At 42.7% G+C, this 25,000-nt stretch overlaps 1 protein-coding gene across 3 annotated transcripts in view; it reads left to right on the top strand.

Moving 5' to 3' along the window:
* Positions 1-25,000, top strand: part of bag6l (BCL2 associated athanogene 6, like) — a 61,668-nt gene that overhangs the window by 21,417 nt on the left and 15,251 nt on the right. Inside the window, exons 10-18 of one of the 3 annotated variants that reach the window (XM_035993465.1) lie at positions 1,421-1,628; positions 17,273-17,335; positions 17,495-17,727; positions 19,984-20,062; positions 20,600-20,877; positions 20,983-21,232; positions 21,981-22,150; positions 23,616-23,669; positions 23,783-23,885. In XM_035993465.1, coding sequence (XP_035849358.1) covers positions 1,421-1,628; positions 17,273-17,335; positions 17,495-17,727; positions 19,984-20,062; positions 20,600-20,877; positions 20,983-21,232; positions 21,981-22,150; positions 23,616-23,669; positions 23,783-23,885 — 1,438 coding nt within the window. Of the gene's footprint in view, positions 1-1,420; positions 1,630-17,272; positions 17,336-17,494; positions 17,728-19,983; positions 20,063-20,599; positions 20,878-20,982; positions 21,233-21,977; positions 22,151-23,615; positions 23,670-23,782; positions 23,886-25,000 lie in introns of all 3 variants that reach the window. The other 2 variants (XM_035993464.1, XM_035993466.1) reach the window with 2 other exon arrangements.

The following is a 25,000-nucleotide window of genomic DNA, read 5'->3' as shown; positions in this document are numbered from 1 at the left end:
GACTTGACAACATTGTTTGTGTACCCAGAGTTTACTAAAAAAGGTTTTAACAACTCACGTTAGCAGTTGTTGTTTACACTATCCGCCATTTTCCAAGTCCAGAATAGGCGATCTCTGAATGCGAATGAACGGACTCCATAGGAGGAAATGTCATTCTTATACGAGGCTCCTTTTTCAACTACAAGGTCAATATTGTGTTTCACTAACGACAAAACAACGAATTATCCGTGCATTTATATGGAACTAAGCTTTTGGAGCTTTCCATCTTTACTCTCCTCCCTCGACTATTTCTGACTGGCTCAATAGACGGAAACCGGAACAGCTACAGTGAGTTGTTAAAACCTTTCTTTTTAGTAAACTCTGGGTACACAACCAATGTTGTCAATGCTGGAGTTAAGATGTAGAGCTCCTGGTGATACTTGGAGCAAAGTCTCATGTTGTGTCGAGCCTTCTTAGTGTTTTAAAAATAGCTATTTTGAGGCTAGCATAGTAGTGCCCCTAGCACTCACATTCAAAAGGCCATTTGACCCAAAAACCAGAATACGGTGAATCTTAAAAGTGGCGATTCCGTCCTAAATATGCTTTTAAACGAAAGTTTGACTCAGGTACATTCACAAAAGGACCCTAGGTTGTATTTTGGCGACAGTTACGCTTTAAATAAAAACACTTTACCTTACACAAGCTAGCATTAGCTTAACAAAGTTAAGTGAAGTCCTGATACTGAATTATCTTAAAAAAAAAGGATTATGTTACCTCTTGTGATTTTGCATTCCACATGTTCATATAACAGCAAAATAATCTAAAACACATTTTTCATCTGTAAATTTTCAATTTTATTTATAGTATCAAATCATAACAAGAGTTATCTCAAGACACTTTACAGATCTCACGCTATAATTTACAAAGACCCAACAATTTTAATTCCCCCAAGAGCAAGCATTTAGTGCGACAGTGATGAAAAACTCCCTTTTATGAAGAAACCTGGGACAGACCCAGGCTCTTGGTGGACGTGCGTCTGCCGATGCCAGTTGGGGGTGTGATGAACGGTGGCAAATATAGCAACAATAAAGATGGAACTATGACTAGAAATGATAGTTGTAGTAGTTCAGGGCATTGTAGGGCATAGCAGGGCGTAGCAGGGCAGGACCACGGCGGCAGCTGCAACCATGATTTATGTGCCACCCTGATCCAAGGAAAACTGCGCGTCAGTGAACATCCAAAAGTCGCACATAAGTCTTTAGAAATCTTTACCGTCAGAACGGGTCTTAAAGGGGCAGGGGTTAGACGGAGCCACGAGGAGATGCTACTTTCAAACCTGTCTAGCTTTTCTACATTACCAACCCTGCCTTTAACATTATGATGTCTGTTGTTTACATGAGTTGGTACTGGACATTGGCGTGAATACATCTTTGTCTTCCAGATTAACTTAGGGACAACAGTGACCATGACTTCTAACGGGAGACAGGCAGCAGAAGGACATGAGCCGTCAGATCAGCTGGCTACAGGCCAGGCTCCTCCTCTTCAGTCACATGGGACCGCTCATCACCAAGGACAGGGAGGACCCCGAGTCATCCGGATCACCCACCAGACCATGGAGCCTGTCGTCATGATGCAGATGAACATTGATGGTGTGTGTGCTGCCATGGAGAATATTCAGTAACCTCTGGTCCGACAGCTCATTTTAAACAGTGAGGTCAAGTTTAAAGAAAAAAAATGGTCTCCCTGCTGTAAAATGGCTACTATGGGGACTAACATAATCACACGTAAAAAAGAAAAAAAAAAAAAAGGGCTTATTGCAACTAGAGTTTAGATTCTCTGCCCGAGCCTGAACCGGACCCGAATATTTTCCGCCACTATCCTCGGTCCGGGCCCTTGATCAAGCATTTGTGTTTTTTTAATCATGACTTTTTTAGTCTTATTCGGTGGGGAGAAAGCTATGCCTCTCCAGCTTCTCCCGTAGCTCTGGGTGGATGTCCTGACCTGACTTGAGTATGAGGTAAACTGGGCTACATTGTGTCTCTCCCGTCTGCAGCACTGTTGTCGGCCAGTGTGTCAGCATGCAGACCGTGGTGAAGGACAGTATTAATTAGGTGATGGAGACCGTGGTGAAGGACAGTATTAATTAGGTGACGGAAACCGTGGTGAAGGACAGTATTAATTAGGTGATGGAGACCGTGGTGAAGGACAGTATTAATTAGGTGATGAGACCGTGGTGAAGGACGGTATTAATTAGGTGATGGAGACCGTGGTGAAGGACAGTATTAATTAGGTGACGGAGACCGTGGTGAAGGACAGTATTAATTAGGTGATGGAGACCGTGGTGAAGGATGGTATTAATTAGGTGATGAGACTGTGGTGAAGGACGGTATTAATTAGGTGATGGAGACCGTGGTGAAGGACGGTATTAATTAGGTGATGAGACCGTGGTGAAGGACAGTATTAATTAGGTGATGGAGACGGTGGTGAAGGACAGTATTAATTAGGTGATGAGATCGTGGTGAAGGACAGTATTAATTAGGTGATGGAGACTGTGGTGAAGGACAGTATTAATTAGGTGACGGAGACCGTGGTGAAGGACAGTATTAATTAGGTGACGGAGACCGTGGTGAAGGACAGTATTAATTAGGTGATGGAGACCGTGGTGAAGGACAGTATTAATTAGGTGACAGAGACCGTGGTGAAGGACAGTATTAATTAGGTGACAGAGACTGTGGTGAAGGACGGTATTAATTAGGTGATGGAGACCGTGGTGAAGGACAGTATTAATTAGGTGATGAGACCGTGGTGAAGGACAGTATTAATTAGGTGATGAGACCGTGGTGAAGGACAGTATTAATTAGGTGATGAGACCATGGTGAAGGACAGTATTAATTAGGTGATGAGACCGTGGTGAAGGACAGTATTAATTAGGTGATGGAGACAGTATTAATTAGGTGATGGAGACCGTGGTCAAGGACAGTATTAATTAGGTGATGAGACCGTGGTGAAGGACAGTATTAATTAGGTGATGGAGACCGTGGTGAAGGACAGTATTAATTAGGTGATGGAGACCGTGGTGAAGGACAGTATTAATTAGGTGATGGAGACCGTGGTGAAGGACAGTATTGATTAGGTGATGGAGACCGTGGTGAAGGACAGTATTAATTAGGTGATGGAGACCGTGGTGAAGGACAGTATTAATTAGGTGATGGAGACCGTGGTGAAGGACAGTATTGATTAGGTGATGGAGACCGTGGTGAAGGACAGTATTGATTAGGTGATGGAGACCGTGGTGAAGGACAGTATTAATTAGGTAATGGAGACCGTGGTGAAGGACAGTATTAATTAGGTGATGGAGACCGTGGTGAAGGACAGTATTAATTAGATGATGAGACCGTGGTGAAGGACAGTATTAATTAGGTGATGAGACCGTGGTGAAGGACAGTATTGATTAGGTGACGGAGACCGTGGTGAAGGACAGTATTAATTAGGTGATGGAGACCGTGGTGAAGGACAGTATTAATTAGGTGATGGAGACCGTGGTGAAGGACAGTATTAATTAGGTGATGGAGACAGTATTAATTAGGTGATGAGATCGTGGTGAAGGACAGTATTAATTAGGTGACAGAGACCGTGGTGAAGGACAGTATTAATTAGGTGACAGAGACTGTGGTGAAGGACAGTATTAATTAGGTGACAGAGACCGTGGTGAAGGACAGTATTAATTAGGTGATGGAGACAGTATTAATTAGGTGATGAGACCGTGGTGAAGGACAGTATTAATTAGGTGATGGAGACCGTGGTGAAGGGCAGTATTGATTAGGTGATGGAGACCGTGGTGAAGGACAGTATTAATTAGGTGATGGAGACCGTGGTGAAGGACAGTATTGATTAGGTGATGGAGACCGTGGTGAAGGACAGTATTAATTAGGTGATGGAGACCGTGGTGAAGGACAGTATTAATTAGGTGATGAGACCGGGGTGAAGGACAGTATTAATTAGGTGATGAGACCATGGTGAAGGACAGTATTAATTAGGTGATGGAGACCGTGGTGAAGGACAGTATTGATTAGGTGACGGAGACCGTGGTGAAGGACAGTATTAATTAGGTGATGGAGACCGTGGTGAAGGACAGTATTAATTAGGTGATGGAGACAGTATTAATTAGGTGATGAGATCGTGGTGAAGGACAGTATTAATTAGGTGACAGAGACCGTGGTGAAGGACAGTATTAATTAGGTGACAGAGACTGTGGTGAAGGACAGTATTAATTAGGTGACAGAGACCGTGGTGAAGGACAGTATTAATTAGGTGATGGAGACAGTATTAATTAGGTGATGAGACCGTGGTGAAGGACAGTATTAATTAGGTGATGGAGACCGTGGTGAAGGGCAGTATTGATTAGGTGATGGAGACCGTGGTGAAGGACAGTATTAATTAGGTGATGGAGACCGTGGTGAAGGACAGTATTGATTAGGTGATGGAGACCGTGGTGAAGGACAGTATTAATTAGGTGATGGAGACCGTGGTGAAGGACAGTATTAATTAGGTGATGAGACCGTGGTGAAGGACAGTATTAATTAGGTGATGAGACCATGGTGAAGGACAGTATTAATTAGGTGACGGAGACCGTGGTGAAGGACAGTATTAATTAGGTGACAGAGACCATGGTGAAGGACAGTATTAATTAGGTGATGGAGACCGTGGTGAAGGACAGTATTAATTAGGTGATGAGACCGTGGTGAAGGACAGTATTAATTAGGTGATGAGACCGTGGTGAAGGACAGTATTAATTATGTGATGGAGACCGTGATGAAGGACAGTATTAATTAGGTGATGGAGACAGTATTAATTAGGTGATGAGACCGTGGTGAAGGACAGTATTAATTAGGTGATGAGATCGTGGTGAAGGACAGTATTAATTAGGTGATGGAGACCGTGGTGAAGGACAGTATTAATTAGGTGATGGAGACCGTGGTGAAGGACAGTATTAATTAGGTGATGAGATCGTGGTGAAGGACAGTATTAATTAGGTGATGGAGACTGTGGTGAAGGACAGTATTAATTAGGTGACGGAGACCGTGGTGAAGGACAGTATTAATTAGGTGACGGAGACCGTGGTGAAGGACAGTATTAATTAGGTGATGGAGACCGTGGTGAAGGACAGTATTAATTAGGTGACAGAGACCGTGGTGAAGGACAGTATTAATTAGGTGACAGAGACTGTGGTGAAGGACGGTATTAATTAGGTGATGGAGACCGTGGTGAAGGACAGTATTAATTAGGTGATGAGACCGTGGTGAAGGACCGTATTAATTAGGTGATGAGACCGTGGTGAAGGACAGTATTAATTAGGTGATGAGACCGTGGTGAAGGACAGTATTAATTAGGTGATGGAGACAGTATTAATTAGGTGATGGAGACCGTGGTCAAGGACAGTATTAATTAGGTGATGAGACCGTGGTGAAGGACAGTATTAATTAGGTGATGGAGACCGTGGTGAAGGACAGTATTAATTAGGTGATGGAGACCGTGGTGAAGGACAGTATTGATTAGGTGATGGAGACCGTGGTGAAGGACAGTATTAATTAGGTGATGGAGACCGTGGTGAAGGACAGTATTAATTAGGTGATGGAGACCGTGGTGAAGGACAGTATTAATTAGGTGATGGAGACCGTGGTGAAGGACAGTATTGATTAGGTGATGGAGACCGTGGTGAAGGACAGTATTGATTAGGTGATGGAGACCGTGGTGAAGGACAGTATTAATTAGGTAATGGAGACCGTGGTGAAGGACAGTATTAATTAGGTGATGGAGACCGTGGTGAAGGACAGTATTAATTAGATGATGAGACCGTGGTGAAGGACAGTATTAATTAGGTGATGAGACCGTGGTGAAGGACAGTATTGATTAGGTGACGGAGACCGTGGTGAAGGACAGTATTAATTAGGTGATGGAGACCGTGGTGAAGGACAGTATTAATTAGGTGATGGAGACCGTGGTGAAGGACAGTATTAATTAGGTGATGGAGACAGTATTAATTAGGTGATGAGATCGTGGTGAAGGACAGTATTAATTAGGTGACAGAGACCGTGGTGAAGGACAGTATTAATTAGGTGACAGAGACTGTGGTGAAGGACAGTATTAATTAGGTGACAGAGACCGTGGTGAAGGACAGTATTAATTAGGTGATGGAGACAGTATTAATTAGGTGATGAGACCGTGGTGAAGGACAGTATTAATTAGGTGATGGAGACCGTGGTGAAGGGCAGTATTGATTAGGTGATGGAGACCGTGGTGAAGGACAGTATTAATTAGGTGATGGAGACCGTGGTGAAGGACAGTATTGATTAGGTGATGGAGACCGTGGTGAAGGACAGTATTAATTAGGTGATGGAGACCGTGGTGAAGGACAGTATTAATTAGGTGATGAGACCGTGGTGAAGGACAGTATTAATTAGGTGATGAGACCATGGTGAAGGACAGTATTAATTAGGTGATGGAGACCGTGGTGAAGGACAGTATTAATTAGGTGATGGAGACAGTATTAATTAGGTGATGAGATCGTGGTGAAGGACAGTATTAATTAGGTGACAGAGACCGTGGTGAAGGACAGTATTAATTAGGTGACAGAGACTGTGGTGAAGGACAGTATTAATTAGGTGACAGAGACCGTGGTGAAGGACAGTATTAATTAGGTGATGGAGACAGTATTAATTAGGTGATGAGACCGTGGTGAAGGACAGTATTAATTAGGTGATGGAGACCGTGGTGAAGGGCAGTATTGATTAGGTGATGGAGACCGTGGTGAAGGACAGTATTAATTAGGTGATGGAGACCGTGGTGAAGGACAGTATTGATTAGGTGATGGAGACCGTGGTGAAGGACAGTATTAATTAGGTGATGGAGACCGTGGTGAAGGACAGTATTAATTAGGTGATGAGACCGTGGTGAAGGACAGTATTAATTAGGTGATGAGACCATGGTGAAGGACAGTATTAATTAGGTGACGGAGACCGTTGGGAAGGACAGTATTAATTAGGTGACAGAGACCATGGTGAAGGACAGTATTAATTAGGTGATGGAGACCGTGGTGAAGGACAGTATTAATTAGGTGATGAGACCGTGGTGAAGGACAGTATTAATTAGGTGATGAGACCGTGGTGAAGGACAGTATTAATTATGTGATGGAGACCGTGATGAAGGACAGTATTAATTAGGTGATGGAGACAGTATTAATTAGGTGATGAGACCGTGGTGAAGGACAGTATTAATTAGGTGATGAGATCGTGGTGAAGGACAGTATTAATTAGGTGATGGAGACCGTGGTGAAGGACAGTATTAATTAGGTGATGGAGACCGTGGTGAAGGACAGTATTAATTAGGTGATGGAGACCGTGGTGAAGGACAGTATTGATTAGGTGATGGAGACCGTGGTGAAGGACAGTATTAATTAGGTGATGGAGACCGTGGTGAAGGACAGTATTAATTAGGTGATGAGACCGTGGTGAAGGACAGTATTAATTAGGTGATGAGACCGTGATGAAGGACAGTATTAATTAGGTGACAGAGACCGTGGTGAAGGACAGTATTAATTAGGTGATGGAGACCGTGGTGAAGGACAGTATTAATTAGGTGATGAGACCGTGGTGAAGGACAGTATTAATTAGGTGATGAGACCGTGGTGAAGGACAGTATTAATTATGTGATGGAGACCGTGATGAAAGACAGTGTTAATTAGGTGATGGAGACTATTAATTAGGTGATGAGACCGTGGTGAAGGACAGTATTGATTAGGTGATGGAGACCGTGGTGAAGGACAGTATTAATTAGGTGATGAGACCGTGGTGAAGGACAGTATTGATTAGGTGACGGAGACCGTGGTGAAGGACAGTATTAATTAGGTGATGGAGACCGTGGTGAAGGACAGTATTAATTAGGTGATGGAGACCGTGGTGAAGGACAGTATTAATTAGGTGATGGAGACAGTATTAATTAGGTGATGAGATCGTGGTGAAGGACAGTATTAATTAGGTGACAGAGACCGTGGTGAAGGACAGTATTAATTAGGTGACAGAGACTGTGGTGAAGGACAGTATTAATTAGGTGACAGAGACCGTGGTGAAGGACAGTATTAATTAGGTGATGGAGACAGTATTAATTAGGTGATGAGACCGTGGTGAAGGACAGTATTAATTAGGTGATGGAGACCGTGGTGAAGGGCAGTATTGATTAGGTGATGGAGACCGTGGTGAAGGACAGTATTAATTAGGTGATGGAGACCGTGGTGAAGGACAGTATTGATTAGGTGATGGAGACCGTGGTGAAGGACAGTATTAATTAGGTGATGGAGACCGTGGTGAAGGACAGTATTAATTAGGTGATGAGACCGTGGTGAAGGACAGTATTAATTAGGTGATGAGACCATGGTGAAGGACAGTATTAATTAGGTGATGGAGACCGTGGTGAAGGACAGTATTGATTAGGTGACGGAGACCGTGGTGAAGGACAGTATTAATTAGGTGATGGAGACCGTGGTGAAGGACAGTATTAATTAGGTGATGGAGACCGTGGTGAAGGACAGTATTAATTAGGTGATGGAGACAGTATTAATTAGGTGATGAGATCGTGGTGAAGGACAGTATTAATTAGGTGACAGAGACCGTGGTGAAGGACAGTATTAATTAGGTGACAGAGACTGTGGTGAAGGACAGTATTAATTAGGTGACAGAGACCGTGGTGAAGGACAGTATTAATTAGGTGATGGAGACAGTATTAATTAGGTGATGAGACCGTGGTGAAGGACAGTATTAATTAGGTGATGGAGACCGTGGTGAAGGGCAGTATTGATTAGGTGATGGAGACCGTGGTGAAGGACAGTATTAATTAGGTGATGGAGACCGTGGTGAAGGACAGTATTGATTAGGTGATGGAGACCGTGGTGAAGGACAGTATTAATTAGGTGATGGAGACCGTGGTGAAGGACAGTATTAATTAGGTGATGAGACCGTGGTGAAGGACAGTATTAATTAGGTGATGAGACCATGGTGAAGGACAGTATTAATTAGGTGACGGAGACCGTTGGGAAGGACAGTATTAATTAGGTGACAGAGACCATGGTGAAGGACAGTATTAATTAGGTGATGGAGACCGTGGTGAAGGACAGTATTAATTAGGTGATGAGACCGTGGTGAAGGACAGTATTAATTAGGTGATGAGACCGTGGTGAAGGACAGTATTAATTATGTGATGGAGACCGTGATGAAGGACAGTATTAATTAGGTGATGGAGACAGTATTAATTAGGTGATGAGACCGTGGTGAAGGACAGTATTAATTAGGTGATGAGATCGTGGTGAAGGACAGTATTAATTAGGTGATGGAGACCGTGGTGAAGGACAGTATTAATTAGGTGATGGAGACCTTGGTGAAGGACAGTATTAATTAGGTGATGAGATCGTGGTGAAGGACAGTATTAATTAGGTGATGGAGACTGTGGTGAAGGACAGTATTAATTAGGTGACGGAGACCGTGGTGAAGGACAGTATTAATTAGGTGACGGAGACCGTGGTGAAGGACAGTATTAATTAGGTGACAGAGACCGTGGTGAAGGACAGTATTAATTAGGTGACAGAGACTGTGGTGAAGGACGGTATTAATTAGGTGATGGAGACCGTGGTGAAGGACAGTATTAATTAGGTGATGAGACCGTGGTGAAGGACAGTATTAATTAGGTGATGGAGACCGTGGTGAAGGACAGTATTAATTAGGTGATGGAGACCGTGGTGAAGGACAGTATTAATTAGGTGATGGAGACAGTATTAATTAGGTGATGAGATCGTGGTGAAGGACAGTATTAATTAGGTGACAGAGACCGTGGTGAAGGACAGTATTAATTAGGTGACAGAGACTGTGGTGAAGGACAGTATTAATTAGGTGACAGAGACCGTGGTGAAGGACAGTATTAATTAGGTGATGGAGACAGTATTAATTAGGTGATGAGACCGTGGTGAAGGACAGTATTAATTAGGTGATGGAGACCGTGGTGAAGGACAGTATTAATTAGGTGATGGAGACCGTGGTGAAGGACAGTATTGATTAGGTGATGGAGACCGTGGTGAAGGACAGTATTAATTAGGTGATGGAGACCGTGGTGAAGGACAGTATTAATTAGGTGATGAGACCGTGGTGAAGGACAGTATTAATTAGGTGATGAGACCATGGTGAAGGACAGTATTAATTAGGTGACGGAGACCGTTGGGAAGGACAGTATTAATTAGGTGACAGAGACCATGGTGAAGGACAGTATTAATTAGGTGATGGAGACCGTGGTGAAGGACAGTATTAATTAGGTGATGAGACCGTGGTGAAGGACAGTATTAATTAGGTGATGAGACCGTGGTGAAGGACAGTATTAATTATGTGATGGAGACCGTGATGAAGGACAGTATTAATTAGGTGATGGAGACAGTATTAATTAGGTGATGAGACCGTGGTGAAGGACAGTATTAATTAGGTGATGAGATCGTGGTGAAGGACAGTATTAATTAGGTGATGGAGACCGTGGTGAAGGACAGTATTAATTAGGTGATGGAGACCTTGGTGAAGGACAGTATTAATTAGGTGATGAGATCGTGGTGAAGGACAGTATTAATTAGGTGATGGAGACTGTGGTGAAGGACAGTATTAATTAGGTGACGGAGACCGTGGTGAAGGACAGTATTAATTAGGTGACGGAGACCGTGGTGAAGGACAGTATTAATTAGGTGACAGAGACCGTGGTGAAGGACAGTATTAATTAGGTGACAGAGACTGTGGTGAAGGACGGTATTAATTAGGTGATGGAGACCGTGGTGAAGGACAGTATTAATTAGGTGATGAGACCGTGGTGAAGGACAGTATTAATTAGGTGATGAGACCGTGGTGAAGGACAGTATTAATTAGGTGATGAGACCGTGGTGAAGGACAGTATTAATTAGGTGATGAGACCGTGGTGAAGGACAGTATTAATTAGGTGATGGAGACAGTATTAATTAGGTGATGGAGACCGTGGTCAAGGACAGTATTAATTAGGTGATGAGACCGTGGTGAAGGACAGTATTAATTAGGTGATGGAGACCGTGGTGAAGGACAGTATTAATTAGGTGATGGAGACCGTGGTGAAGGACAGTATTAATTAGGTGATGGAGACCGTGGTGAAGGACAGTATTGATTAGGTGATGGAGACCGTGGTGAAGGACAGTATTAATTAGGTGATGGAGACCGTGGTGAAGGACAGTATTAATTAGGTGATGGAGACCGTGGTGAAGGACAGTATTAATTAGGTGATGGAGACCGTGGTGAAGGACAGTATTGATTAGGTGATGGAGACCGTGGTGAAGGACAGTATTGATTAGGTGATGGAGACCGTGGTGAAGGACAGTATTAATTAGGTGATGGAGACCGTGGTGAAGGACAGTATTAATTAGGTGATGGAGACCGTGGTGAAGGACAGTATTAATTAGATGATGAGACCGTGGTGAAGGACAGTATTAATTAGGTGATGAGACCGTGGTGAAGGGCAGTATTGATTAGGTGACGGAGACCGTGGTGAAGGACAGTATTAATTAGGTGATGGAGACCGTGGTGAAGGACAGTATTAATTAGGTGATGGAGACCGTGGTGAAGGACAGTATTAATTAGGTGATGGAGACAGTATTAATTAGGTGATGAGATCGTGGTGAAGGACAGTATTAATTAGGTGACAGAGACCGTGGTGAAGGACAGTATTAATTAGGTGACAGAGACTGTGGTGAAGGACCGTATTAATTAGGTGACAGAGACCGTGGTGAAGGACAGTATTAATTAGGTGATGGAGACAGTATTAATTAGGTGATGAGACCGTGGTGAAGGACAGTATTAATTAGGTGATGGAGACCGTGGTGAAGGGCAGTATTGATTAGGTGATGGAGACCGTGGTGAAGGACAGTATTAATTAGGTGATGGAGACCGTGGTGAAGGACAGTATTGATTAGGTGATGGAGACCGTGGTGAAGGACAGTATTAATTAGGTGATGGAGACCGTGGTGAAGGACAGTATTAATTAGGTGATGAGACCGTGGTGAAGGACAGTATTAATTAGGTGATGAGACCATGGTGAAGGACAGTATTAATTAGGTGACGGAGACCGTTGGGAAGGACAGTATTAATTAGGTGACAGAGACCATGGTGAAGGACAGTATTAATTAGGTGATGGAGACCGTGGTGAAGGACAGTATTAATTAGGTGATGAGACCGTGGTGAAGGACAGTATTAATTAGGTGATGAGACCGTGGTGAAGGACAGTATTAATTATGTGATGGAGACCGTGATGAAGGACAGTATTAATTAGGTGATGGAGACAGTATTAATTAGGTGATGAGACCGTGGTGAAGGACAGTATTAATTAGGTGATGAGATCGTGGTGAAAGACAGTATTAATTAGGTGATGGAGACCGTGGTGAAGGACAGTATTAATTAGGTGATGGAGACCGTGGTGAAGGACAGTATTAATTAGGTGATGGAGACCGTGGTGAAGGACAGTATTGATTAGGTGATGGAGACCGTGGTGAAGGACAGTATTAATTAGGTGATGGAGACCGTGGTGAAGGACAGTATTAATTAGATGATGGAGACCGTGGTGAAGGACAGTATTAATTAGGTGATGAGACCGTGGTGAAGGACAGTATTAATTAGGTGATGAGACCGTGATGAAGGACAGTATTAATTAGGTGACAGAGACCGTGGTGAAGGACAGTATTAATTAGGTGATGGAGACCGTGGTGAAGGACAGTATTAATTAGGTGATGAGACCGTGGTGAAGGACAGTATTAATTAGGTGATGAGACCGTGGTGAAGGACAGTATTAATTATGTGATGGAGACCGTGATGAAAGACAGTGTTAATTAGGTGATGGAGACAGTATTAATTAGGTGATGAGACCGTGGTGAAGGACAGTATTGATTAGGTGATGGAGACCGTGGTGAAGGACAGTATTAATTAGGTGATGGAGACCGTGGTGAAGGACAGTATTAATTAGGTGATGGAGACCGTGGTGAAGGACGGTATTAATTAGGTGATGAGACCGTGGTGAAGGACAGTATTGATTAGGTGATGGAGACCGTGGTGAAGGACAGTATTAATTAGATGATGAGACCGTGGTGAAGGACAGTATTAATTAGGTGATGAGACCGTGGTGAAGCACAGTATTAATTAGGTGATGGAGACAGTATTAATTAGGTGATGGAGACCGTGGTGAAGGACAGTATTAATTAGGTGATGAGATAGTGGTGAAGGACAGTATTAATTAGGTGATGAGACCGTGGTGAAGGACAGTATTAATTAGGTGATGGAGACTGTGGTGAAGGACAGTATTAATTAGGTGACAGAGACCGTGGTGAAGGACAGTATTAATTAGGTGATGGAGACCGTGGTGAAGGACAGTATTAATTAGGTGATGAGACCGTGGTGAAGGACAGTATTAATTAGGTGATGGAGACAGTATTAATTAGGTGATGAGACCGTGGTGAAGGACAGTATTAATTAGGTGACAGAGACCGTTGTGAAGGACAGTATTAATTAGGTGATGGAGACCGTGGTGAAGGACAGTATTAATTAGGTGATGAGACCGTGGTGAAGGACAGTATTAATTAGGTGATGAGACCGTGGTGAAGGACAGTATTAATTAGGTGATGGAGACCGTGGTGAAGGACAGTATTAATCAGGTGATGAGACCGTGGTGAAGGACGGTATTAATTAGGTGATGAGACCGTGGTGAAGGACAGTATTAATTAGGTGATGGGGACAGTATTAATTAGGTGATGGAGACCGTGGTGAAGGACAGTATTAATTAGGTGATGAGACCGTGGTGAAGGACAGTATTAATTATGTGATGGAGACCGTGATGAAGGACAGTATTAATTAGGTGATGGAGACAGTATTAATTAGGTGATGGAGACAGTATTAATTAGGTGATGAGATCGTGGTGAAGGACAGTATTGATTAGGTGTTGGAGACCGTGATGAAGGACAGTATTAATTAGGTGATGGAGACAGTATTAATTAGGTGATGGAGACAGTATTAATTAGGTGATGAGATCGTGGTGAAGGACAGTATTGATTAGGTGATGGAGACCGTGGTGAAGGACAGTATTAATTAGGTGATGGAGACCGTGGTGAAGAACAGTATTAATTAGGTGATGAGACCGTGGTGAAGGACAGTATTAATTAGGTGATGAGACCAGAAAGTCTCCTATATAGTTCCAGGTCTTTGATTATGTTGATGTCTTGATCTGTTCCCCTCACTATTCAGCTGAGGGAGCTTATAGGGTCGAGTTTTTTTTAGGTTTCTTCATTCAGATCCATTTGCGATCCATTCCAGTCTGAATAAACAAACAGTGCAGTGTACATGCTTCGTCCTTGTTGCATTACCTGTATTTATTAAGATAATTTCTTAACAGATTTCTGTAGTTCAAACAACTCAGAATTGTAGTTGAGAACCTCAGTTATAACGGCCCACGTAGCCTATTAAAAAATTGTCGGGTTTAAATCAGGCTCTGGCTCATAATTACAGTTAATGTGTCGGGCCGGGCTCGGACGCAACGTGCACAGGCTCGGGTAGGGTCGGGCTTGATTTTTTGGGCCCCATCTAAGCTCTAATTGCAACCACAGGAGGCTCAGCTTTCCTAGTCAGACCCAATTTAGGCAAATCAAAAGTGTTTAGGGACCTCAGTATGCAGAAATATTTAAATACACCATTGTAGAATAGGCAAAAGTAACACATTTGTACTGCATGAGAAAACTGCATGGTTTTTGCCACAAACTGCATGGGATTAATAATAAGTGGGCTTGTCTGTAAAGGGAAGACTAGAAGGTACCCATAGAACCAGTTTTTATTCAGATGCCACAGCCTTTTAAAGACAGTAATGTTGGCAGATAGGGGGGGCCTATGGCGTTATATATGCGTCACATTCCTGAGCGAGTAATTGTATGTTTTGAGCACAGAGAACTATATTTTGCAAGCGCATTACATTGCATTTTGAACAGAAATGTACACCCGCAAAAAATAATTCAGTTTGAGTAAACAAAAACCTATTTCGTGCACAATAAATGTATTTGCATGTCTTTCTCTGCTCGCAGGTAGACGCTGCTGCGCTCCGGTCATGTCTCCCTCGCTCTCAACCTCTTCTCTCTACGCGCTCAACTCTAGACACGCTCGCTCAGATTTTTACAGCGTTACAAGTGTGCCACAAAACCAACCAATCGCAGAATCAAAAGGTCAATTCTGATTGGCTGTTCATCTCCAATTAGATCGCAAGTAGCAGGAAAGACATCTACAGGGAAACAGTCTTTGACGCAACACCTGCCGTGATGCCCCAGCAAGGGTTATCTCTGCTGTAGCCAGTGGGTACTTGGAAAGATTGTGGAGTAGCTTAACTAATTAAAATAATTGAATTATGATTGATTTAAAACAATATATCAGCTAAAACAGCTCAACACATATGTTTAAATATATAGCGAAGTAATCAATGGTAGAAATAAACAGCTAAAAGTGGCCTACTGGCTTAACTAACAGTTGAAATGATTAGCTAAAAGTAATGGATGAATTTTGAAACATTAACCACACTTCAAGTAAAAGGCCTAGCTAGCTAGTAGAATGTCTGACCAAACCAACCTAAATGTTTACAGTTCAATTGCATGAAAATGTAAGAATATTCACTTTAATATGATAAATAGTGTGAATACATTGGGAATTGATAGGGCGGGGTATGTAAGTTTATATGACAGGGCTGTGGGGGGAAACTCAGACCAGAAGGGTTGGAAAGCACTGATCTACAGTATTTTATATTATTGACCGACATGCCTTAATAGTTGTGTTAATCACAATACCGTTGTTTGAATTACATATCTCCGTGTGTGACTAACGTCATCCTTCACAAGCAATCTAACATTAGCCCAGCATGGATAAAGTCCAGCTATGCATCCAACGTATTCATCCGAACACACCTAAAATGTCACAATCCAGCCACTTGTAAGAAGTTTGTAATACTGGTTACATAGTTATCGTGTTTTATTAACCTTAATTCTGTTAGCCAAGGCTATATTTTATTGGCTTGCAAAGTAGCTATCCGTTGCTAACGCTAAAGTTAGCTAGCTAATTTATGTCAAAAAGCAGTAGCTAACTAATGTTACTGCCAAGATATGGTTTCATTGTAAGACAGCGTAAACACATGACAACACTTGACGAGTCTTACAACACCTCTCTGGTCTCTAGTGAAATCATATCTTGGCAGTAGTTAGCTAACGTTTCTGCTTTTTGAGATAAATTAGCGTTAGCAACGGATAGCTCCTTCGCAAGCTAATATAGCAACATAATTCAGGTTAATAAAATACGGTAATGTAACCAAAGTATTAAAAACTACTTAGCTACATGTGGCTATAGTGTGACAGGTCTACTGCTGTTCAGTCTCGCATTGCGAGACCTAGCTAACTTAGCTAGTTACAGTGCTGCGAGGCCTGTTCAGATGACATGTCGGCTGCAGTGTGTGAGCTAGCTAGATTGCTTGTGAAGGATGAGTCAAATTAACATTAAACACACAAGGAGATATAAGTCAAAGAAAACAACGGCGTTATAGTACACACAAATATTAAGACATTTCTGTGATATAAGTCAATAATACAAAATACTGACTGAAATGTGTTTTAATCCAGTAACATTAGTCGAACAGCTCAACTGTAATCAGTATTTGCTGTACCAACAGGTGTAAACTGAAAAAGACGGTTCCTCCTACATTTTTGTTTCCTGCTACTTGCGATCTAATTGGAGACGAACAGCCAATCAGAATTGACCTTTTGATTCTGCGATTGGTTGGTTTTGTGGCACACTTGTAACGCTGTGAAAATCTGAGCGAGCGTGTCTAGAGTTGAGCGCGTAGAGAGAAGAGGTTGAGAGCGAGGGAGACATGACCGGAGCGCAGCAGCGTCTACCTGCGAGCAGAGAAAGACATGCAAATACATTTATTGTGCACGAGATAGGTTTTTGTTTACTCAAACTGAATTGTTTTTTGCGAGTGTACATTTCTGTTCAAAATGCAATGTAATGCGCTTGCGAAATATAGTTCTCTGTGCTCAAAACATACAATTACTCGCTCAGGAATGTGACACATATATAACGCCATAGGGGCCAAGCTTAATATTACGGGAGCACTGCCCCACCCCCTCCTTCCCCCTTAGAACCGCCACTGACTCATGAATTTCTTCTCTTGTTGTGTTGAACAGGTGAGGCAGCTGCTGGGTCTCAGGTGCCAGGACAGCCAAACAACACAGGGACCGGACAGCCTGGTGAGTCCTGCTCTGTGATCCCGTAGTTTGTTGCTATGGTAATAGCTGCTAGCTCCTTGCAGTTGCAGTAATTCATTTTTGGACACTTTGGGCCAGAAGAACTTTTTGTGGACACTCTCAAAGACCTGTTTTTCAGGACAAACCTCTCTCTGTATTCAGGACTGCCCCCTGAGTTCATGCAGGCCATTGTGCAGCAGATCTCCCAGCAAGCTGCTGCCATGGCCACTGCAGCTTCAGCAGGCCACCCAGCACAGCCCCCCCACCCTGCTCAGGCAAGGGTTGTCATCACCAGACCCTCCTTCTCCCCCAGCATTCCTCAGCCTGTGGGAACCAGGGGAACCACCATCAACCTGAGGGCCACAGTCCCCACAGCTGCTCAGCAGCCAGGACAGGTAACACCAACACAAAGTGGATGGGTAGTGGAGACTTAGCAATGTCTAGAGCTGCAACCAAAGATGTTCATATTGGATTAATCTAAAAGTTATTTTCTTGATTATTCGATTAATTGTTTGGTTGATAGAACATCAGAAAACAGTTAAAAATGGCTAGAGCCCAAATTTTTCTGGAGTCCATGGTAATGTCATTAAATGTCTTTTGTCCAAGTAACAGTCCAAAATGCAAAGACATTAAATCTACTATCGTGTTAAGATGTTGAAGGGTTATTTCGTTTTTTTTTCATGCATTGGTGTCTAAGTGGTCTCGCATTTTCAGCTCTATCCCCACAGTGCTGTGGAGTAAGCCTCCACACATACTGTACATTGCAGGATAGAAGAATGACAATAGACAATCGTCTTGGGCGACGCTAAGCTCCAGACACAGCGACGGTGGCTCGGCAAAATAGTCTCAGGAAGGAACTTGTTTTTGCACCCCAGCAAAAGAAAACACCACATAAGATAAGATAAAACTTTATCGTCTGTTCACACAGAAAATGTTCTTGCATTGCCTGCTCCAACAATCAACAAATAACATAAAAAAACAAACAACATACAATTTAGGCCTGGGCGATAAATCGATTTTAACGATTAACTGGAATGTGTAGTTAATGTCGATTTGTTAAAATGAAAATCGATTTTCTCCTTAACATCCGCCGACGCTCCCCTCTGGGCTCCCATAGCTCCGAACGGGCTCAGCCCTCGCCCCGCGCGTTTGCCATAGAGATACATAGAGATACACAAACAACATGGCAGCGACAGGGACTAACATTAATTCTTTTCTTAACTAGTCGTTTCATTACTTACTTATCCGTAATCTCCGCCGAAATGACCGGCAGCTCACGGTGCTCTGTCCCCGGCTGAGAGTCACCTATTCTCGGATAACTGAACCCAACACATCTACTAAATGCCGCTGATACGACCGAGCTGTGACAGAGGTCTGTAGCGGCTTAAACAACTAGCAGTCGCCACTCTGTAGCACGGAGCTCCTCTTTGACGTTTGTTTCTACCGCTAGTTACTACGAAGGAGCTTGCTACAGGTATGCTACATTCAAGAGACCATGGGATGTTAATGTACGTTACTCAGCAACTGAAAATAGGGGCAAGGTTACGCAATAACGTTAAAATGATTTGAACTTTTAGCGAGGAACGAGAAGTGAATTACCTGTATGTGTGAAAACAGCTTTATCTCACGCATCCGTTTGTTTGTTGTTGAATATATAGCACCCCCCATCCAAAAAAAGGGAAAACACTCAAACCAATTTATATTTCCACAAAATTGGCATGAATAATCATAATGCTATACATGCCCCATGTGTGAGTCAAAACAAAATAAAGTTAAAACTTGTTTTGAACAATTTCTTTGTCATCTGCAGATTGATTTTAAGTAGGGGGAGAAAAAATCGATTTAAATCTTAAATCGGATTTTTTTGGAAAAAATCTGGGATTTTATTTTTAGGTCATATCGCCCAATCCTAATACAATTTAAATGAAGTTAACTGTTCCCACAATACAGTAACGTGAGCGTTTTGTTGTTGTTTCCTGAAACTAACCGAGCTTTGCAAGCGGAGGGGCATCCGGTGGAACATGTGGCGGTTGTCCGGTGAATGAATTGATCCAGACTAGTGTCTAAGTGACTAATGTGAACAAGAATCTTTGAAATTGGTCCGTTATTGAACGAGAATTCTTTAACCAGCAGCTGCGAACCGGGCTGCAATGTAATCCTATGGGGCAAATGTGTATCGTCAATTTCATCCACTAAAAGTTCTGTTTTTGCCGCTGACAGACTCAGATTAATATTCTAAGAGTCTGACAACATTATGGAAAGGATCCCTACAGAGATGGACCTTTTAGTTAAAGGTCTTTGACAAAAAGGCCTCTCTGTACAAATCTTTTTCCATGATGTAGTCAGACACTTTGAATAATGTGCATTGCCCATTCATGTTACATTGCAACATGTTTCTTACTTAATACTGGACTAATTTCAGAGATTGTTCCCATCAGTTACGTAGACACAAAAACATAGGAACATAGGGTCCAGGTTGAAAAACAAAAACAAATTTACCGTTTTTAATAAATGACTCAGAAGAACTAAGTTGTCAATAAATCTTCAATCGATCTACTAATCAACTAATTGTTGCAGCTCTAGCTACGTCCTACAGTGTATAGTATAATACAGATGAATAAACCATTGTGCTTGTTATTCTCTGTGAGCAGGGCACAGCTGCGGCCCCCTCCTCTCTCACCCAGATGATCAGCGGTCTGGTCGGACAGCTCCTGATGCCGGGCCAGCCAGGTCAGTGGCTAACAAGCTCAAATCCCTCACAGTGACATTGACTCATTGTTGTTGTCTGTTCCATTATATTGTGTGGAAATGCACATGTAAAGTGCAGATTGATTTTGTAATATCTGTTCTGCATTACCATAAAATAATCACGTAACTTTTACAGCAAATCAAATGTCAAACTACTGATTTTTAGAGCTAGACCGATAAATTGGCAAGGTCGATATTAACTTATTGCAGATATACGTTGACCAATAGGTTACAAGACATTTCTCTACAGAATTGTCATACCAGGTTTGAGGTTATTTAGGAACAGCTTCTCCATCTCAGTCTGTCCACCAGAGAGCATTGACAGGTTGATTTCTTTCTAAATTGTTGCTGTTCTCGGTCACAATTCATAAAGAATAAATAAATAAACTCAGGGATCCGTATCAGGATTGTTAGTTAATGTTGATATCTAATTTTATAACTCAGAATATCAATATCAGTATGACCTCAGAAATCCATCATTCTATACTTTATTTTGTGCTTTTTTTGTAACTCCTCCAGGTGATCCAATGCCTGCTTCCTTTTCGACCAGCTCTCAGTCCTCCTTCTCTACCTCCTCCTCGTCTGATTCCTCCACCCTATCTCCTCCCCCTCCCTCTACCCACACCACCCGTACGACCTCCGTAGGCCAGCCAGCAGAGGGCAGTCCTGAGGGTAATCTGGCCCAGCTCCTGGGCTCTCTGCTGGGAGGAGCAGAGGGATCTGGACCAGCTCCCTCCATCACTGTGACACTGCCGGGGGTGCCTGGCTTCTTCCGGGGCATGTCAGACTTCACACCGGTGCTTAAAAAATGGTCTTGATGTGTGCAGGTTTGTTTGCAGCTGAACAGAGCCATTACCTTGTTGAGTTTATGGATTTAAATGTGTTTTGTTCTTTCTGCCCAGCCCCCTGCCAGTGGTCCTGGTGCCCCAATCCCCCCTCAGTCCACCGCTACTACCCCACCCCAGGCCGGCAGCGGTGCAGGCGGAGACTCTCTGAGCCCGGAGCTGTTCACCGGCATTGTGCAGGGAGTGCTGTCCACCATGATGAGCTCTCTGGGGGCACAGCAGGGCAGTGGAGAGAGCATCGCCCAGTTCATCCAGAGACTGTCCCAGAGCAGCAACCTGTTCACTCCTGGCTCTGGGGATGCTGTGGGTGAGTCAACAGGTTGTTCTCATGAAGCATTCATACAGCTAAGAAAAGAAAAGCACTGTACTGAATGTATGTACTCCACGTATTTGTTACTGTCAGCAGCACATTGGCTGCCGCTTTATAAGAGTGCTCTGGTCTAGTAGGAAGGAGGTCTGGGTGGATGTTTGGCTCCTAAAACACAGGGCTTTCAAGCTAGGGGAGCAGAGTTTGTGTGCCAGAAAAAGTTAAGGGGATACCACAAGACTTTCACCCAGGAATCGAGTGTTCGTGTCTCAGGACTACTACTTAGGGAGACTGGTATTTAACCCAAACCACAATCTTTTTTCTAATCTTAACAAGTCTTTTGGTGCCTTAACCTAACTGTGTATAACAGCCCCTTTTTGTCAGCTAAACTCAACTGCAACGGCCCCCAAGAGGACCATCACCTCACGGTAACCTCGTTACGTGTCGTCACGTGACTGCCCGGTGGTCACCTAATTTCGTAGGATATTGTAAGATATTGTTGTGCATAAGTTTTCGTACAATATCATACAAACCAGTGTATGAAAATGCGTTGGAGTCACAAAATAGGAGAATGAATGTAACTTCAGCTTTTAGTCAACACCAACCTGTTCAGTCCAAAACATTGAACACCTATCAACATCCTAACACGTTCTCAGAATGAATTCTTAATGAAGTTTACCATTGACAGTTCAGACCATTTCCCATGATAGTTCTTGATATACTGATAAACTGGCTCTCATCCCGGCAGGATTCTTTGGTGAGCTGCTGTCCCTGCTGTGTCAGAGTTTCTCTATGGTGGACATGGTGCTGCTGCTTCATGGGAACGCCCAGCCTCTGAGCCACATTCAGCCCCAGCTCACTGCTTTCTTCACCGAACACTACCTGCAGGGCAGAGAGCCCACTGATGCAAACATAGCTGTAAGTACTGTCGAGAGAGTTGCTTGATTGTTCATGATACTATATATAGTGTTTCTCAAACTTTTTACAACCAAGGACCATTTACCCAATAAAACAAAAACTCACGGACCACCTAACTGCCAAAACATTAGAGCCAAATTTAAAGCCAACTTAATGAGGAGGAATGGTGCTGCTTATGCTGAGACATCAGGGAAGCCATCAGTCCATCTCGTCAGTTGACAGTAACCGTAGTAAACTTTATTCCTCTGTATTTCCTTAAAATGTCACACTGATCATTTGTGACGTAAATTGGAGGCAGCATTGTCGCAAAACGGTCGGCTTCATTGCTGAAGTCCGACAACCCAGAAAAAACAGCCATTTCAAATTATGATTTTGAGTGTTTGAATTTACATTAATTTTACTGAGTTTATTTAATATTAAAAACAACACGTATGTGCTCCTCACTCGATATACAGGCTTTGGAGTTGCTGGCAGACAGTTTGAGAAACACTGTTGTCACGGCATTACCACAACTCTGGGGAAACTTGATGTTATCGTTACGTGTCTAGGGGCTTCCAAAGCTTGGCTGCCAGTGCATTTGAATATACAGAGCTAAACACTTGGTTTCCCAGGCTACAGGTTAAGTGCATGGGCCTACCTGTGCCTTGGCTCCGCTGCCACTTCACTCAGTCTTTCGAACAGCTCAGTCCTCGGTCCGGCGCTGATCAGCCTCGAGTCAGTGCTCCGGATCGTTCATTTGTAGACATTTAAGACGTGGACATTAACATTAACGACATTCAGAAACACGCCTTCTTCCTCGACTGTTCTCACAGTCTCCTCAGCTTCCGCTTTTGTAAACACCACAGCTGTGGGGCGGCCTCTAGCTCACCCAGTAACAGCGTTCGTCCCATGTAGGCTGAGTCCTTTGCAGCGGCGCGGGTTCGAATCCGACCTGCTGCCCTTTGCTGCCTGTCATCCCCCGTCTCTCTCCCCCTTTTCTGTCTATCCACTGGCACTGTCTAATAAAGGGAAAAAAATAAAAAAAATAAACTTAAAAAAAAACATAGCAGCTGTGGTAATGCAGGTAAGCCACACCCACCTCAGCCTGGCAACCAATAGGAACGTTTGTGCCGTGAGATACTGTTTTGAATTTTAAAATTCCAAACATAATATTTTACCAAATCTACTCAGGGACCAGCAGGGGTCTGCGGACAACTCTGAGGAATACTGCTTTATAACATCGGGACACAAGAAAACATACTTATTTAATTAGCTTTTAGCAAACAGTTTAGTTATTGTCAAGTTTTTATGTCCAGTATTTCATCCTGTTTCATGGCACCCTGATGCGACACCTGTTTTCTAACTGTCCACACATATGCCTGGTTTCTCAGTTCTGATGTTGACAGTGTTGTGTACGGTTTGGATCTGTTGATTTGTTCATTGGATTTTTCACAGTAAAGACTTTGACACATTGTCATCTCTGCAGACAGCAGCTGAGGAGCTAATCAACGGCCTGGAGGAGTACATCGCTGAGAGCTTTGTAAGGACAACCTCTTAACACACAAACCTCATGCGGACCGCTGCAGTCCATTTAATGTACTGTGCTGTGTGTAATGATGGATAATAAGTTAGTTGTGTGTGATTTGTGTCTAGGCCACAGTGACAGTGCAAGAGGGAGTGGATATCATTCAGACCAACCTATCCTTCCTCAGACAGCAGCTCACACAGATTGCCTCACACATTCTGCACCACAACGGTAAGTTCAGTCAGAGGGGAAGTGAGTGGCTGATCACCAGTGTTGGGCAAGTTACTTTTAAAAAGTAATTAGTTACAGTTACTAGTTACTTCTTCCAAAAAGTAACTAAATTAGTTATTCAGTTACAAATTATGAAAGTAACTAGTTACTTCAGAAAGTAACTATTGCGTTACTTTCAAGTAAATTTTGAAATGCTCAAATGTAACCCCACCTCCACCCCTCTTTAATGGAACTTAAAATACATGTTAAAATAAAATGCATTATTTATGATAAATCTGAATATTATAATGAAATGGACACTTAATACAATACATTATTAACAGAAACAATGTACACAAATCTAAACTATTTTAATGTTGCTGTGGGACAAAGTGAGACTAGCCTCCAATCAAAAGCCATGTATGTAGATATTATGTTTATATAGTGGATCCATACAAATAACACAACACCTCAACAGGCCACAACTGGGCAAAATTAAATCATGCTTGTTAAGCACTATACCAAAAATAAATAACAAATATATACTAGGGGTGTAACGGTACGCAAAAATCACGGTTCGGTACGTACCTGGGTTTTAAAGTCACGGTTCGGTTCATTTTCGGTACATTAAGGGAAAGAAATGCAAACATTAAACTGCAGGTTGTTTATTACTATAAACTTTTTTTAACAATTTGTTTACACTTTTTAAAACACTTTTTTAATAAAATATAATAAATAAAATATATATAAAATAAAAAAAGAATAAGAAAACTACTGCTGCAAAGTTCTCCACTAAATAAAATACTCTCAGTCTCAAACCAATATCACATAATAAAATATAATGAAAAATATAAATAAATAACTATGGATTACAGTGCAGCATTACCAATCCCAGCTTGTCAACAACCGAGTATGGTCGTAGATCAGCTGCTATAAAAACACCAATTGCTTTCGTTATTGCGTTGGCCCGATCAGAATTACCAGCAAAGGTCTGTTTAAATGCCAACGGCATGTAGTAGTGATGTTCACACTCGCGTGATGCCTTTTCAAGTGCGTTAGCAACGTCGGCACACTGCTTTCGTCTTATCGACTAGTCTTTGGTCTTATCGACTAGTCTTTGGTCTTATCGACTAGTC

Source organism: Sander lucioperca, chromosome 16 (genome assembly GCF_008315115.2).
Source record: "Sander lucioperca isolate FBNREF2018 chromosome 16, SLUC_FBN_1.2, whole genome shotgun sequence".
Classification (NCBI taxonomy): Eukaryota; Metazoa; Chordata; class Actinopteri; order Perciformes; family Percidae; genus Sander; species Sander lucioperca.
Note: the sequence above shows the minus strand (reverse complement) of the source record. Positions and strands in the feature narration are given on the sequence as shown.